At 48.2% G+C, this 18,543-nt stretch overlaps 1 protein-coding gene across 3 annotated transcripts in view; it reads left to right on the forward strand.

Moving 5' to 3' along the window:
- The window catches only part of TIAM1 (TIAM Rac1 associated GEF 1), a 228,821-nt gene that overhangs the window by 108,600 nt on the left and 101,678 nt on the right, over positions 1-18,543 (forward strand). For all 3 annotated transcript variants that reach the window (XM_056109264.1, XM_056109265.1, XM_056109266.1), the window contains 2 exons: positions 14,097-14,321; positions 16,638-16,823. In XM_056109264.1, coding sequence (XP_055965239.1) covers positions 14,097-14,321; positions 16,638-16,823 — 411 coding nt within the window. The remainder of the gene's footprint in view (positions 1-14,096; positions 14,322-16,637; positions 16,824-18,543) is intronic.

Raw genomic sequence — 18,543 nt, forward strand, 5'->3', positions numbered from 1 at the left:
TGCACGGCGAAGACTGGCAAGCTACTCGTGACATATTCGATATGCCAAACACAGTAACAATTGTCACAATGGAGACGTTACTGGGCCCACTTGAGCAAATCGATGAACAACGGGAGGACAGTGACAGTGACAGTGATTTATTCTAGTTGGAATTCATTGAGCTTACTGTAGATGCGTGCGTATAAATCTCACTCCGTAAAATTTCTGCTAGTGTTCCTGCCCATTCATCTTTTCCTTTTGGACTTTGTTCTATTTAATTTACTTTTCTTGCTGGTGTCCTGCGGATCTGTGACTCTGTATTTATTTCTCCACATCTTTTTGTTTGTTTGCTTATTATTGCTGCTTCTTTTGACTGGATAATCTCAATTGGTCTACTTGAGGTTCACTGTGTTTTGTTTCTTCATTTCCTCTGTGGAATTTTGCATCATTCATTGATTTCACCATGTAACTCTGGAATTTATATTTAGTTCATAAGGAAAGAATTGTCCAAGAAATGCTTGGGGGACCATGTGTGGTGCCAGGGATTGAAACTAGGACCTTTGGAATGCAAAGGCAAACACTTTAAGCCCTGTACTCTTTCTCTGGCCCTCAATTCTTTTGAAAAATTGTTATTTTTTTCTTTTTTGAACTGTTCTGCTCAAGCATCATTCTCATACTGCTTTAGGCTCGATCCCCTGTATTGCTATGATTATATTCAAAATAGATGATGTCATATGTTCATTTAGCATCCAACCTGCGGACTATTGCTCTCTGGTAGGTGTGCCAGCCTTTCTGTAAAATCATTTTGTCTTGTCACATGCGACTGAAGAAGTCTCTGCTCCTTTGGCTGTGTGGTCAGTTGTAATATTTGCTTCAGTGTCTGAAAGCCAGCAGTGTGTGTCCCAGCCTCTCTGAGGGTTTTGTGTGCATACCGAATGGGCAGGCAGCTGGTTTGCTGCCCAGCCTTCTCAGGGGACTTCAGAGACTTCCGTGGGTCCTCTGGTCAAATGCGTAGTTTGATGGGACTGTCTGGATTCCCAGGACCAGGGAAAGCTCATGAGTAGCCCCTTTCCCAGTGTCTCACAGGTAGAGGGTAGGGTGGTGGGGAGGGCATGCTTGACAGTGCTCAGAGCTTACTCCTGTCTCTGTGCTCAAGGGTCATTCTCCTTCTTAATGTGCTTGGCAGTTGTTTCGATATTCTTTTATTTTTTTAATCAACTCTTTGTTAACTATTTGATTGGCAAGTATTTCCACTCTTTGACCAGGTGTTTTACCCCCTTCACAGTGTCCTTTGTCAGACTGCAATTTTGCGACTTTTTTTTTTGTAAATAGTCATTTATTTGGATTCATGGTTTTACAAAGACTTGTCTCCCACGCTGTAGTAGTATCAGATTACTATAGATAGCTCAGATTTACTTTAAAGAAGTCACAAAATTAACATTCCCCCCAAAACTATCATTCTAACTTTTCCCTCATTCTCCCTGGATCCAGATTTTCCCTAAATCGGGAAGATTGTCTGCAATTTTGCAGCGTTGCTGTACTTTTGGGCGTGGGTGTCCACACCTGGCAGTGCTCAGGGCTCACTCCCCCCGCCAGATAAATTAGGGCTTTCTTTCTTTTTTTTTGTGATTTTTATACATTTTATTTTCATAAAGTAGTTCACAATATTTCAATACAGATAATATTCAAACACCCACACCACATTTGAGCATCTTCCCACCACCATAAGAGGGAAGTATGTGAAGGTTGTTGTATTTCATTTTGGGGCCATTTTAGCCCGTATATAAGAGAATACAAGCAAGTATGTTATGATCAAACAAATGTGTGCTACTTTAGGTACATCAGTGTGCTAGAGTATAAGAGGTTGTATGGCTGCATTTGCAGCCTCATGCTCCAGGAAATACTGTATCTCCCTCTTTGGAGAGCTTTGTTTTATAGTCTCTAGATCTTGGCCATTGATGAGATTATGTGGCGCTGGGGGCAGTTTGTGGGTGTGACTGCCAAGCTGCTGGAAAACTGGGGAGCTGGTGAAGGAGCTCCAGTCCCGCTCTGAGCAGGCTTGGAGATCTCAGCCACGGGTCCCACATACCTGGGTTCCTCTACTGGTTCCTTCATGGGTGAGACTTGTCCAAGCATGTGGAGAGTGGCCTTGAGCGTGGCTGTGGTTGGGTTCTGGAGGTTTCCAGCTGCCAGAGTTCTGCTTGGGGCAGGGAGGGAAACTCAACGCATTCCCCTCAGAGGGGCCCCGGTGAAGACAGCCTGGCACGGGGGCAGGAGATTCTGCCTAGGGCTTTATTTCTAAAACTACGCTCGCTCTGAGGTCTAGCAGGTGTCATTGGTCACCTGCCACCCTCGTACCAGGTTGTCTTGTGTAGCCGGCGAACAGTGTCTGGCCATGGGCACACCAGGCCAGGCATGTGCACTGGGGTGGCTGGACCTTGCTAGTGATGCTGGTAACTTCCTGCTTTGGCTCATCCATGATGATCTTCAGGTCCCAAATCTTGATGCTGGGGCCTGTGGTGACACAGAGCCAGGAGGAGTCACCCCTGTCGCCTCACGCAGTGTGTACAGGTGCTTGCCCTCATTGAGATCCCAGAGTATTGCCTGGCAATCCTTGCCATGGGGTCACTCTTGGTGTGGTGCTCAGGGTGTGGGTACTGGAGACTGAACCCAAGTGAGTGTTGGTGCATGTAAGACTCTTTACCTTGTACTCCGTCACTCACCCTGTGATGCAGCTGCAAACTTTCAGTCGAGTCGTGTTTCTCGAGCCCGTGCTGATGAGTGGGGCTCTGTGTGTCCAATTTGGAAGAATCTGCTTTCTGAGTCAGGAAAATATCCTGATTGTCTTAGCAACGGTTTTTCTGCAACTGACATCGCTTTTATTATTGAATTGGAAATCTTGCAAATGAGAAAATGTCTCGGTGCTTTTAGAATAACAATATGGAAAGAACAGCTAGCTCGCTTTATTTTTTAAAGATTATTTTTTATTAAATCACTGAGACAGACCCTTATAAAGCTGTTCAGCTGTTCATGTATGTTAGGTTCCAGTCATACCGTGTCCAACACCCATCCCTCTACCATTGTACATTTCCCAGCACCAGTGTCCCCAGGTTTCCTCCCATCACCCTTCCATCAACCCCCTCCCCCTTTTTGGGCATTGTGGTTTGTAACACAGATACTGAAAAGTTGTCAGGCATATTCCTTGTATCTACTTTTAACACTCAGTTCTTGCCCAGCATTAATAATTGCCAGCTATTATTGTCATACTGGTCCCTTCTCTATCTTACCTACTCTTAGCTCCCCACACACTTGTGGTTGATTCCAACCACTGACGAGTCCTCCTAGCCCCTGTTTTCCCTGGCCGTTGGATATTAGTCTTCTACTGCATATATTTCTTTTAATGTACCAGAAGTGAGTGAAGTCATTATATATCTGTCCCTCTCCTTCTGACTTATTTCACTCACCTTCATACTTTCCACGTCCATCCATTTATAGGCAAATTTCATGACTTCATTTTCCCTAGCAGCTGTATAGTATTCCATTGTGTAGATGTACCATAGTTTCTTTATCTAGTCGTCTGTTCTCAGGCACTCAGGTTGTTTCCAGATTCTGGTTATTAGCTAGCAGTCTTTAATGAGCCTTTCTTTCTCTTTCTCTCCCTCAACTCCCACCCTTTAGTTCCTTCCTTTAATTTTTGAACCACACCCACTGGTGGTCAGGGCTTACCCCTGGCTCTGCAGTCAGGGATTACTCTTGGCGGGACTTAGGAGACCATATGTAGTGCTGGGGATTGAATACAGTTCAACTGTTCGCAAGATAAGCACATTCCTCTCTGTACTATTGTTCTACCAACCTCCCCCCCCCCCCCCCGCCACTCCCAACCCTACTTGATGCTGCCATCTTGAAAATGCTTTACAGTGTCCATTTAATTCTTACCAGAATCAGGGAGTTGGGTTGGTAAAGGGGCTGGTAAGAGTCAGGGATGTGACTCAGTGGTTAGACCCCTTGCCTTTCACGTTTTGCCTTGTGAAGATGGATCATGTACCCAGTTTGGCAAAGCCAAGGCTACAAGCATAGTCCTTAGAAGCCAAGTGGATTGGGGCTAAATTCACTGACGCGTCTTTCCAAATCTTCTTGGATATAGTGTATACTTTACAACTGTACCATCAACCTATGTTTAAGAAGAATTTGAGCAAGAATCACTGACCGTAGAAAGAGTTTCCTTCTCATCTTTCGAATTAAGCCACCCATTGGTGACTATTTCTAAATGAAAATGACTGTATTTCACATGACAGCCGGATCAGTTTCAAGTGTTTCTTTCCTTTTTATTTTAAACTTTCACACTTGCGTGTGAATTCCTTCTCAAAGGACCTTCCTGGCCTTAAAATTGCTAGTAGAATCTCACCACCCAATAGGTCACATCGAATAAAATCCTTTTGTGGCCACATAGGACCTTATTCATGAAAACCTCTGTGTCCTCTTGTTCAGGAGACATTTTTCTGTTACTTACGTGGGATAGAGCACAAAGTGAACCTTTTCAGAGGAAATTACTGCTGTTGGGGAATTCGTGAGGGCATTTTTCTACCTTCTACTTATTGTAATGCGGGGAACTCTAGAGGGCTGTGTTTGAAAGAAACCTGTGTGTGCAGGGGGTGAGGTTAAAAAGCGAGGGAGATCAAGCACCATCATGGAAATAATTTGTAGGTTATTCCAGCCCCAGGGCTCCATTCTTTGCAGGAAGTTTCCAGAGCTGTGTGCTGCTGATTCCACACTGCTATTCAGAGTCCTGCCCGTGAAAAGGAGAGTCCTGTTACCGGCAGAAGTAGAAAAGGGGGTTTTGTGTGTGGGGTGGGGGGGGGGGTGGGGTGGGAAGGGGCCTGAGTGTTAAGAGTGGCTTATGGAAGAGAAGTGTTAGTCTGCAGGCAGAGGAGGCTAGTTCCTACCACCTCCTAAAGAGTAATTTCCTTGCCCTGCACGTGATTTGTCTGTACTTGGAAGACATCACGTGCGTTTCCAAGAAGCCCAGTGACTTTTATGATTGCATTTCCTACTACTTCTTTTTTCAAGTCCTCTAATGCTCTGGGAATTAAGTTACCAACGAGCAAATGAATGTAGCTTGAGAGGTGGGTGACATGGTGCCAAGGCCTGATGTGCTTGCTTTGTATGTGGGTTTGATCCCCAGCATCCCATGGACACCCCATGGAAAGAATTCCCTCACCCGCACCATGTGTGACTCCAAATCAGAACCATACACCAAGGGGTGGAAGGTTATATCGCTGAAAAAGTGTAGAAATTATTATTCCTGATTGGTTCCTGTCTCTGCGTAGAACATTTTCTTCTTAGCGCTTAGCATGCCTGTTAAAAATGGGCTGGTGGGATCAGAGCGTTCATCTAGCAGTCAGAGCGCTTGACTTGGATGTGGCTGGCTTGGATTCCATCCCCCAAATCCCATCCGATCCCTGAGCCCCACCAGGAGTGATTCCTGAGTGCCGAGCCATGAGTAACCCCTGAGCATCCCCAGGTGTGGCCTGAAAACAAAAATAAAAGAGGCTGGTTAGGATCAGCGATGTGGCTCAGTGGTAGACCACTTGCCTTGCATGTGTGAGGCCCTGGTTTTATCCCTAGGAGGAAGGGAGGGAAAGAGAGGGGGACAGAGAGAGAGAGAGAGAGAGAGAGAGAGACAGGCAGGCAGGCAGGCAGGCAGGCAGGCAGGCAGGCAGGCAGACAGACAGACAGACAGACAGAGACAGAGAAAAAATTTATACCCATTGCATTGATTAGATGTGATCATGCAATTTACAGATGTTCAAAAAATATGATCGTCCTTTTACTTCGAAAAAGCTCCAGAATCCCTGCAATTTTTTTCATCCTTTCTCCCCCCAGTTTTCTTTGCCACATCTTGCAGTGCTTGAGAGCTCTTCCTGGCAGTGCTTGGTGGACTGTGGGGTGCCGGAGATCGCACTTAGCGGCTCCTGCTGAGCACATGTGTAGCTCCTTGGCCTCACCCCAACCCCTCCCTGCGCTCCTCTGCAGTGCTTGTTCTCAGAAGCAAAGCCCAGTGTGACCTTGGGGGCTGGGGGGGAGGGGGTCACGAGTCCAAGAATGACCCTATGCCACTCATCATTTGTTGAAGTGCCACCAGTGGCCGTATGGGTCAGGCTTGCAAAGGTCGGTAACTGCCGTTGACAGGGACAAGGCAGGAAAGGGAAACATCTGGAATCATCTTTATACAAGGTGACCTTATCTACACAATGAGGCAGAGAAGACTTGAGAGGCAACCTTGTGTCTTAGTAGATTGAAGTTCAGGTGTCCTCTCTGAGCAGCCTGGGAGAGCAGGTGAGCCTGCCTCCCTGCCAACCTGCTTCCCTGGGAAGCGCCCTGTCTCCTCAGTGCCACGTTCTAGAAAGTTCTTCCCAATGTTCAGGCATTTTTGCCTCTTGTGGGGACTTTTTCCACACACAGGGGTCCTTCGTTTCCGTAAGTCACCCTCGGAGTGTCAAGCTTCTGCGTCCTTTCGAGCTGCTGGAGAGAGCCTTTCTCCTGCTCACCTCTCTCTCTCTCTACACACACACACACACACACACACACACACACACACACACACACACACACACGGGCTTCCCTCCCTCTGGTCTTCAGGTCCTCCCTGCTATGATCTAGTTCCTCTCTGCACTCCTGTTCTGGAACCCACACCCTGTCAGCACCAGGAGGGCCCACCCTAGGGTGTGGTCTGCGGTCAGTCCCAGCTGCTTTCATTTCTTCCTCCAGGCCTCGAGGGTCAATTCCTTCATTTATAGCAGAAGCCACAGAGCTCCTTGTTGAGTCATCCTGGCCCATGGCCTGCCACGCCCTCAGCACCAGCTCTTACCCCAGCAGGCTCCTCTCTCCATACCATCTTCAGAGCCAAGCCCCGCTGCCCAACTCCTTGCAGGAACCTCCTTGAAATGGTATCTTCGTGGGGTTGGTTCTTTTTTTCAATGCGGTGTTGATGGGAATCATCCTAGGGGTCTTTACTACTCTCTTTCCCTGGGGTGGGTCGCCCTGTGCACTTCAGATGGGGTCCTGAGCCCCTAGAAGGCTCGTTCCATTCTTCTTGGTGGGTGTCAGCATTAGATTTAGTCTCTGGCTCAGCCCAAAATGCATCTCCCTCTATCACACCTACTTGCAGGCAGCCCCAGGGGAAATGGTTTCCTTGGTTCTAGCCAGGATAGTTGGGGCAGGATAAGGGCCAGTATGTGTCTTGCTGCAGGTAAAACAAACAAGCAGCTGAAGAGCAAAACTAGTCAAAGAAAATTTATCTTTGTAAGGAACTTGCTTGCCGACACCATGCCACTAGCCCAGTCTCATGCCATCTGGCGAGTAAAATATCAGCTAGACTGGCAGTGCCAACTTACTTACCTAAACTCAAGTCCGCAAACCAAACTCATCCTCAGATGGGGGCAGAGGGCTCTGGGAAGTGTTCCACTCAGACCTGCCTTTTCTGGGTACCCCGGGCATCTTTTCAAAGTATGGAACCCCTACCATGCAGGGACTGAGGGTGTCTTTTTTCTTTTAAAAACATTCAATTATTTATTTTTAATTTATTTTTTGTTTTTTTGGATCACACCCGGTGATGCTCGGGGGTTCTTCCTGCTCTGCATTCAGGAATTACTCCTGGTGTTGCTCAGAGGACCCTCTGGATGCCGGGGATCGAACCCAGGTTGGCTGCATGCAAGGCAAACACCCTCCCTGCTGTACTATTGCTCCAATCCCTGAGGGTGTCCTTGACAGCACCCAGAGTGGGTGTTCTCTGATGGGGCCCCGGCCACTGGGTTAGGAACAGTCTGGAAGATGTTGGAGGCTGAGGTAGATTTAATGAGTCATTTATGCCCTGTTCTGTGTCTGTCGAATCATGCAGGATGCATGCTGGTGTACATGATTTTTAAAGTCCTGTGAATCTGGTCCTAGAGGGTTAGTGTAGCGTGCACATGCCTGACCCTGGTTCATCCCTGCCATCGCATGGTCCTCCCAGCACCCCCCAGATTGCTGGGTCTGGCCCTGGAGGCCTCAGCATGCCTCCATGGTGGCAGCAGGTAGGGCATTTGCCTTGCACCCAGCCGACCCGGTTCAATCCCTGGCATCCCACATGGTCTCCCGCGCACTGCCAGAAGTGATTCCTGAGTGCAGAGCCAGGAGTAACCCCAGAACATCGCTGGGTGTGACCCCCAAAAGCCAAAAAAGTAAATGAAAAAACTTTTAAAATAAAATGATTTATCTGGAGCTGGATGTGGATTAAGTGGTTGAGCACACACCTTGCATATCTGAGACCCTGGGTTTGAGCCTTGGCACTTGATGCCAACAGCCTCACCCTTATTCACCTTATTCAGCCCGGCCAGATATGGAGTTGGTGGTGAATCCCACCCCCCCTCCGCCAAGTACCACCATCACTAACAAAAAAAAAGAAAAAGAAAAAGAAAGCATTTCGCTTTTGCTGCCACTTATGTAAACCATTGATTATCCGAAATCACCGCATCTCCTCCGTTCAGCTGGATAATGAAAGCTCCGTCTGTTTAAATCCATCACGAAGCCCCAATGAGCTTCATCGTGGCTCTGCACTCAGGGGGGACTCATGCAAAATGCATCTCGGGTTGATTATATTCCTGTGCTGCCAAGAACTTTGCTTATTCAACCCTGACTGAACTTCGTACAGTATTTATAGCTTCCCCACAAGGCCAAGGAAGAAGGTCCAAATTCACCCCCTCTACCTGTCTTGCCGCAGTGCTCTGTCCAGGGGGCCTGTGAGGGAGATGAGGAACCTGAGAAGGTCCCTGGGGATGTCTCCTCCACCTTGTGGACCCCCATTCCTGAGATGGGAACCTGTGATCCATGCCATGTCCTAAATGAACCTCGATTGGTTCAAGGCTAGCCGCCTTCAAAGATATTTCCTTGCGTGTCTGTGTTTAATTAAGTTGAAGCTTTGGATTTGAAGGGCTATACCCAGCTTTGCTCAGGGGCCATTTCTGGCTCTGTTCAGCAGGAGTGATCATTCGTGGGGCTTGGGAGAACCGGATCTGGTGCCAGGAATCCAGTGGGGGTTGGCTACGTACAAGGCAAGTGCCCTAGCCACTGTACTCTCGCTCCAGCCCCGCGTGTCAGGATACATGCATCATATCAAGTTACTGGCCCTAGGTTTGATCTCCTGCACTTCATACTTCTTGGGCACCGTATGGTCCCAAAGCATTGGGCTCCTCACCACCATCAGGCTGGACTCCCCCAGAACTCCGTTTCCCCCCTCCCACCCCCTACTTCCTCCATTGCCAAAATCATTATCAGAACAACCAGCTGTTGAAGGGCATTGGGGGTCTGCTATCATCAGCTCAGCCCTGTAAACCATGGTAGACCATGTCCAGAGCTCTCTCTCTCTCTCTCTCGAACCCCTGAGTGACAGCCATCAGGGTTCTCTCTGTGCACCCCCCTTCTTCTGGCCGGCATGCACGCAGAGTCCTGTGTTTGCCGCTGCAAAGGGACAGAATGTCGAAAAGCTCCTTTAGGGAACCGCAAGACTTAGAAATGCATCAGCCTTAGTGGCAGAGTGAGGCTGAGCCCGCTGTTTTATTTAGACAGGGCAGCGGAAGCAGAAATGCCCTCCTGTGGCCCTTCTCGGCCGCTGACAGGTTTGAAATGCATTGAGGATGCAGGCACACTAAATGTGTAAGACCGCCTGTGGCTTGGTTTTTCCTAAAGCAGTGGTCAGACTTTCTGTCTTTCTCTCAGTTTTCTGGGGCTGGGTTTTTTCTTTTTTACTTGCCTGTTGTTTAACCAAACAGAATTTTGGGCATTTTTTTTGAGGGGGGTGCTTTTCTTGGGGGTGGGTGGGAGGTCACACCTGGCGATGCTCAGGGGTTGCTCTTGGCTCTGCACTCAGGAATTATTCCTGGCGGTGCTCAGGGGACCATATGGGATGCCGGGAATTAGAACTCAGGTTGGCTGTGTGTAAGGCAAATGCCCTACCCACTGTACTATCGCTCTGGCCCTACTGGAAGATCTTAAAACTATTTATCATCTTTCTTCTTACATCACTTTATTTACTTATTTCTTTATTAGGCGTTATTTGGCGTCTTTAAGAAGAAAATGCCAAGGGCAATATTTTACAGTGCCTATTTAAGAAACATCATCACATTGATATACATAGTTAAACCACAAAGCACGAATCTTTCTGCATTCACTAAGCAGAAATCTGTTATTCCTACCAGTCGAAAAAGAAAAATTATTTTGAAAAGGATCCAAGGGGCTCGAGTGATAGTACAGAGGGAAGGGCATTTGCCTTGCATGTGACTGACCAGGGTTTGTTTGATCCCCAGCATCCCATATGGTCCCCTGAGGACCACCAGAAGTTAATTCCTGAGTGCAGAGCCAGGAGTAACCCCTGAGCATTGCTGGATGTAACCCAACAAGCAAAAAAAAAAAAAAAAAAAAAAAAAAAAAAAAACCACCCAAACAAACAAAAGAATTGAAAGGATCCGATTAAAGTGAACAGATATGAGCATTACTCCTTGACTAGAGTCTTGGGAACTACTTACTCATGTAACAATTAAATTGGTGCGGTGTAGCTTCGGATGCACAAAGGGGATGGTCGTGACCCATCGGCTTTCCTTGTGGAGAGTGGGCTTTCGAACAGGAAGCAAAGTCGCCATGCGTCCTCCTGCCCTTCCGTTTCTCCTGCTGTTTTTGTCCTACTTGCTCTCCTCACTCTGCATTCTGTCTCTTTATGCAAGGTTAACACTGCTTTCTCTGGTGGTTTCCTCGGGAGGCTGTAAAACTCACCATCTCTCGACACAAGCAGTTATTTTTTTTCTTTTTCTTTTCAATAAGTGATTTTTATTATTTCTAAAAATCCCTTTTTATATATTGGTTCACTGTAAGACACACAGTTACAAAGCTGTTCACGATCAGGATGCAGTCATACAGTGCCCCAACAACCATCCCTCCCTGAGTATCCATTTCCCACCACCTATGTCCCCTGTTTCTCTCCCTCCATGATGGTGTCTGTCGCAGACACTTTTCTCTTCCCTGTACCCCCCCCCCCCCTCCTTTTAGGCATGATGGTTTGCAGTACAGAAACTGAGAGGTTATCGTGTCACAAGCAGTTATCTGGAATGAACCCCAGCGTGCCCTGAGTCTGTGCAGACAAAGTGTTTGTGGGGGCTGGAATGATAGGACAGTGAGTAGGGCATTTGCCTTACATGTGGGCGACCCGGGTTCGATTCCTGGCAGCCCATATGGTCCCCCAAGCACTGCCAGGAGTAATTCCTGAGTGCAAAGCCAGCAGTAACCCTTGTGCATCGCTGGGTGTGACCCAAAAAGAAAAGAAAAAAAAATAGAAAGTGTTTGTGGTCTTAGGTGCTGTTTCTGGGGTGGGATCCCAAACCGATGTGCTTCAGAAGCCGTCACATCCACGACACGGCCTGGGCTCAGCTCTCAGTTGCCAGTGGGACAAGCCTGTGGTCCTGTTCAGAGAATTTTGTTTGCAAACCAGCACTCAAAGGAGTCAGAAAACAAAATTGGAGCATGTGTGGGGGAAAAAGAAAACCAAGTGTTTGATGCCTAAAAGATTGATGTGGGCAGCTGTCTTGGGACTGTGGTGGCTGAAGAGAACCATTTGTCAGGTGGGCCCACTTCTGTTTGTTTATTTATTTTGGCATTTTGGGTCACACCAGGTGATGCTCAGGAGTTACTCTTGACTCTGCATTCAGGCATTCAGGAGTTACTCCTGGTGGTGCTCGGACAACCATATGGGATGCCGAGAATTGAACCGAGGTTGGCTGTATGCAAGACATAACGCCCTCCCCGCGGTACGACCACTCTGGCCCCAGGTGGGCCCACCTCTGAGATTTTCTGCAACTTCCCTGGATTTCAGGAACTATCTGGACTTGCTCAGGGCCTCTTGGTGGGCTGAGCTTCTAAGTACTTAGTAATGACACTCGATTACACAGTGATTGTCTTCCAAAACATCTCCGCCTTCACCGTTCTCGGGGGCACAGCAAGCACACTTTGATGTTGGTGCCCTTTTGCAGGTGTTCGTCCTTGTTGTCTTTTTTATTTGTTCTTTGATTTTTGGGTCACACCTGGCAGTGCTCAAGGGTTACTCCTAACTCTGCACTCAGGAATTACTTCCTGGTGGTGATCAGGAGACCCTATGGGTTGCCAGGGACCAAATGCAGGTCGGCCGCATTCAGGGCAAATGCCCTCCCCGCTGTAGTATATAGCTCTGGCTCAGTCCTCCTTGTCTCTGTGGTCCTCTTTGACGTAGCCATCCTTAGCAATGGCTGCAGTTCTGGGTATTCTCCCCGTGTGTTCTAGACTGTCTTGTTAATACTGCCTCAATCAACCTCCTCAGACCTGAATGGATCATTGCTGCTCAAATATGGCCAAGGACCTTTGGATTTGGGTCACAGTGGCTCACTAGAAGCCTGACTGTAGTGTCTTGTAGCATTTTCCTTGGCTAGCAATGCCCTTTGGCCTCATTCTCTTCTTGGACCTGATTTTTTTTTGCTTTACAGCAACTAGACACAGCTATCTTACGAGACACTCAGCTGATTTACGAGACACTCAGGTGTTTTTAGTTCCTGCTAACAGCAAACTGCCTAAGTTCTGGCTTGTAGAGGTCAGACATTGATTTGCCCCTGTTCTTCCAAGCTCGGGTGCCAACGGAGTTGGTTCTCAGTGACAGCAACTCCCCCACTTCATCACGGGCTGTTTCCTTGCAGTGTGCTGTGTGGTGAAGGGGGTTGGGTAGCTGCTCTGTGACCTCTTTTTTTTTAGAAGGTCGCTGATGGACTTTATGAAGGCTCCACTTTCATGACCTAATTACCTCCCTAACCCCACTTCCTAGTATATGACACTGGAAGTTAAGATTTCCATGCTTGAATTTGGGGGTGTGGGGTGAAGTAGGAAAGCATGAGCATCAGTCCATTGCAGTATGCAAGTCCAGTAAATACCATGAAGATGGTGTGTTAGACATGATGGGATAGACAGGGCGGGATAGATATGGAGGATTAGACGTGGTGGAACAGACATGGTGGGATAGACATGGAGAATTAGATGTGGTGGGATAGACTTGGAGGATTAGACATGGTGAGATAGACATGGAGGATTAGACATGGTGGGATAAACATGGTGGGATGGACATGGTGGATTAGATATAGTGGGATAGACACAGTGGGATAGATATGGCAGATTAGACATGGTGGGATAGACATGGCGGGATGGACATGGAGGATTAGAGATGGTGGGATAGGCACAATGGGACAGGCATGGTGAGATAGACATGGCAGATTCGACATAGCAGGATAGACATAGTGGATTAGAGATGGTGGGATAGACATGGTGGGATTGATATGGAGGATTAGACATGGTGAGATAGACATGATGGAATAGACATGGTGGATTAGGCGTGGAGGATTAGACATGGTGGGATAGACATGGTGGGATCGATGTGGAGGTTTAGACATGGTGGGATAGACATAGTGGGATGGACATGGTTGATTAGAGATGGTGGGATAGACACAGTGGGATAGATATGGCAGATTAGACATAGCGGGATAGACATGGTGGGAAAAATGTGGTAAGATGGACATGGTGGATTAGAGATGATGGGATAGACATGGTGGGATAGACATGTGTGATTAGACATAATGGGATAGACATGGCAGGATAGATATGGTGGGATAAACATAGTGGGATGGACGTGGTAGATTAGAGATGATGGGATGACATGGCAGGATGGACATGGAGGGATAAACATGGGGGATTAGACATGGTGGGATAGACATGGGAAAATAGACATCGTGGGCTAGACATGGCGGGATGCTCATGGCAGGATAGACATGGCAGGATGGACATGGTAGGGCGGTCATGGCCACCTAACTCCTACAGCCCTGATGGTGGTAGAGGTGGTGCCCTAAGGGTGACTTTCTGACCATTCTCTCAAGGAGGAGGCCAAAAAGGCCGTTCTTCCCCTTGGGGTGTCTGGACAGGGTCTGGCTTCTCTGCAGACACCCCTTCCTTTCGGATAACCTCAGAGGTGACGCTTCCCTCTCACTCCTTCCCCTGTCCCCCCCACCCTCGTCCCCCTACAGACGACCAGCCAGACGGAGCTGGAAAACTGGATCACCGCCGTGCACTCAGCCTGCGCTGCCGCCGTGGCCAGACACCACCACAAGGAAGACACCCTTCGCCTCCTGCGGTCAGAGATCAAGAAACTGGAGCAGAAGATCGACATGGATGAGAAGATGAAGAAGATGGGCGAAATGCAGCTGTCTTCCGTCACTGATTCCAAGAAGAAGAAAACGATATTAGACCAGGTGAGCGTGCCCCATGGGTGCCGGCTGGGGTGGGGGTGGGGAGAAATCACTTACGTCTAGCCAGTCTTTCTGGTCACCTCGGACTCCCCAGCCATTGGCGGGATCCCCCTGTCAGCACGTCATCCAGGCTGCTAGCTTTGTTATTGTGACTCAGTTTTTCCTCACCCATTGTTTATGAGTGATTGTTATAATCCAAGTGGAACAAGATTGTATGGAATAAAAGACAACGAATTGAGAATGGTGATGCCCCTTCTCCCAGAGCTGTGGAATGCTGACACTTCGTTCCTCACTTTGGGCTTTGGGCCGTACCTGATGGTGCTCAACTTACCCCAGGCTCTGCACTTAGGGACCAGTCTGCGCAGGCTCAGGGAAACCATATGGGGTGCTGGGAATTGAACCCAGGTTGGCTACATGCAAGGCAGATACTCTCCTCGCCATGCTATCTCTCCGGCCCCATCAGTTCTCACTTTCTCAGAGGCACTCAGACTCAGGCCATGGTGGGATTCTTTTCCGATGCCTCCAGAGAGTTAGAATTTTAAAGGAAGAAAAAATTGGGCTGCAGGTAATTTCTGAGGATGATCATAAGCCTGCATTGAGCTAAGAAGGAGAGATGGGGTGCCTACCTTCTGTGCTCTTGCTTTAGCAGCAGGAAGAGCCATCTAGTGATGCATGGGGTCCTCTAACCTAACATCTAGGATGTGTGACCTGAACAAATACTATTTAGAGACGGTTACGGTTCAGGCTCACAGCATAGTCCACCCTGCTCTCCGACCATGTTCCTATCAAGTGCCCCCCTGTTTTGAAAAATTGAGGCAATAGCACAGCCGGTAGGACGTTTGCCTTGCACGCAGCTGACCTGATTGGCCCAGGTTTGATTCCTCCGCCCCTCTCGGAGAGCCCAGCAAGCTACCGAGAGTATCTCACGCGCATGGCAAAGTCTGGAAAGCTACCCGTGATGCGTTCCATATGCCAAACACAGTAACAACAGAGTCTCACAGCGGAGACGTTACTGGGCCTGCTTGAGCAAATCGATGAACAATGGGAGGACCGTGACTGCGGGCGAGACTCACCTAGTCAAAAAAATGAAGCCTTCAGAATTGTACAGTTCATGTACTTTGCCCGCTCACAATTGTGCCGCCATCACCTTTGCCTACTCCAGAAACTATCCCTCAAGGAAAACACAGTACCTGCTCATCAGTCACTGCCCCTCTGCCCACCCCACCCCTCATCCCCCACTCCCGCAACCCCCTCTAGCATTCTATACATCTTAATAGATTTATCTGGTTGGGATATTTCATAGGAATGGAATTACACTCCACAGTGTGGCTTCTGTGCTGGGAAGTCTTTCCCTTGGTGCTGTGTTTTGGAGAAGAGTCAGTAGTCTCTTCCCCTTTTATTGGTTTTCTGCTTTTTGTGTTTCGCCACCCGTTTCTTTCTCTGTTCACTCTGTGATGGACCTCTGGGCGATTTCTCCTTTTTGGTTATAATGCCTTGGGCAACGTTCTCATGCTTTATTTTAAGTTGAAGTACAAAGTAGCTCTTGTACAAAGTACAAATTACCTGGAAGAGTGTCAGTACCCTGGTGTCTTTGCTGTACGCCAAGTCTTCATCCCTCATCTCGCCATCCCTGCAGCCTTAGGAGTTGGGTACTATTGTGCTACTTTGAAAAAATAACCTTGGCTTCTCCTCAAGGCTGGAACTTTATGTATCCCAGAGTTTGGGTCCCCAGCATCTGTTTCCTGTAGCATCCTCCACACCCCCACCCCCACCCTCTGTCATATATCCCTTCCCCAGTTGTTCTTGGCCTTTTTTTCCAGCCTTTGATCTTTAATTCGCCTTCCTTTTCTTCTCTCTCTCTCTCTCTCTCTCTCTCTCTCTCTCTCTCTCTCTCTCTCTCTCTCTCTCTCTCTACCTATGCCAAACCCACCCTCGGGAAACTTCCTCGTTCGCCATACTGGAAATTCTGTGGGTTTCGTTTCTTCTGTCTCTGAGTTTGGGGTCCAGAGCATGGACCGAACAGACGCCAATGCCTGCACCTAGGAACCGTCGGATGGCAGCTTGCCTTGTCGCTGATATTGGCAGGTCTTTTGTCATAACTGTATTTGTTGTCCCGAATCTTTGCAGAAAACACTTCAATAGTGTTTTGGGTAATAGTCAATTAGCCCTGCTAATTACTAAAATGCTTCAGGTACCTTTTATGCCCTAGGATTCAAACAAGGACCTTGCCCCCAAAGGCCTCTGTACCGTTTGAGAACACTAGTACTGGATGTTCCTCTCCCTTTTTTTTTACTCTTTCCATATCTTCTATCCCTGTAGGTCTTCGTCTGGGAGCAGAACCTCGAACAGTTCCAAATGGACCTCTTCCGTTACCGCTGCTATTTAGCTAGCCTTCAGGGTGGGGAGCTGCCGAACCCCAAAAGGCTACTTGCCTTCGCCAGCCGGCCAACGAAGGTGGCCATGGGCCGCCTGGGCATCTTCTCTGTCTCGTCTTTCCATGCCCTGGTGAGTATCACTGTTGTATTCGGTAGAAATGCTTCCCTTGACTGATAATCCTGAGCAGGGATGCAAGTGTCTGGGGACGGTTGTTCTAGTTGATCTCCTGCCCTGCGTGTTGCTTTCAGACCCATCTGCTCTCTGCCCAGAACATCGAAGCCATGATCTGAATCTATTCCGAAATTGATCCCTTACATCAATCCAGACAGGGTCTCAATTACTGAGCAAAGGGAATGTGAGTAGCATGAGCCACTGCAGTGTTACCTGTGATGGTATAGCTAGTCTATTCTTGTACATCTAGTCTGTTATCTAGTATAGCATAATATTCTCTGTAGTGATTCCCAGAGAGGTTGGATTAGAGTGATCTGGGCTTGGGAGCAACAATGGCATGAGTCGGGGGTACTTCTGTTGGTTGACCTACAGGTCAGAGAGGGGTTGGCACAGCATGATAGCACAGTGGGTAGGGCCTCTGCCTTCCACATATCTGACCCACGGGACTGTAGCGATAGCACAGTGGATAAAGCGCTTGCCTTGCAAGCGGCCTATCCAGATTAGATTCCCAGCATCCCATACGGTCCCCTGAGCACTGCCAGGTGTGATTCCTGAGTGCAGAGCCAGGACTAACCCCTGTGCATTGCTGGATATGATTCAAAAAAGCAAAAACAAACAAACAAAAAAACCACATGGCTGACCCACGTTTGATCCCCAGGAAACAGTAGGGTCTCCCAAGCTGACAGGAGTGATCCCTGAGCCCAGAGCCAGGAGTAAGCCCTGAGCACCACTGGCTCTGGCCCAAAACAAACAAAAAAAGGAAAGAAAAAAAAAAGAAGAAGAAACATCTTGAAGAGCAGAAAGGGTGGGTGGCGGACCTCTGAGGGGTATCTTTCTGAAATGTGGGGAGGGGGATAGGCCAAATAAGTCTGGGAATCATGGAGGCTGCTGGTCTGTGATATGTACACACGTGCGCGTGCATACACACACACACACACACACACACACACCCATACACATACACACAAAAGTTTGTTATTCAACCCTCTTTGGGTATTGATGTGCTACTAACCCAAGTACATATTTTTATATTGATCATATGGAATGTGGACTTCTATGTCCATATCTTCCATCTATCATCCATCCTTCCATCCATCCATCCATCCATCCATCGTTCATCCATCTGTCCGTTTATCCATCTTTCTGTCCACCCATCTGTCCTTCCATCTATCCACCTGTCCATCCACCCATTCATCCATCTGCCCATCTGCCCATCCATCCATCCATCCATCCATCCATCCATCCATCCATCCATCCATCCACCCACCCACCCATCCATCCATCCATCCATCCATCCATCCATCCATCCATCCATCCATCTCTCCATGCTCGTAGCCATGTGCTCTCCATCCTGCACCCGGCCTAGAAGACAGAGGTCTCGCCATCTCCCTTCTCGCTTGATATTTGAGTGTTTGGATATTCTAGTTCCCTCAGAGAGTTTTGATCCAAGACAGCTGATCCATTAGAACAAGGCAGCCCAATCTCCCATTATTGGCTAGCCCTGCAGAGTCACTTGCTGGGGGGAGAGGATTTGCCCCCGCCCTCCGGAGTGGCAGACTGTAGAGCGGTGGTGTGTGTTTGCAATCTGTAATTTCATGTACTTGCTAAATTGCGAGCAGCTTTGTGTACTTTGGGGCTCCTTTCTTTTCTCAAAAAATCACTAGGCGAGTAACATGGT

This window comes from Sorex fumeus, unplaced genomic scaffold, assembly GCF_029834395.1.
Source record: "Sorex fumeus unplaced genomic scaffold, SorFum_2.1 ptg000265l, whole genome shotgun sequence".
Lineage (NCBI taxonomy): Eukaryota > Metazoa > Chordata > Mammalia > Eulipotyphla > Soricidae > Sorex > Sorex fumeus.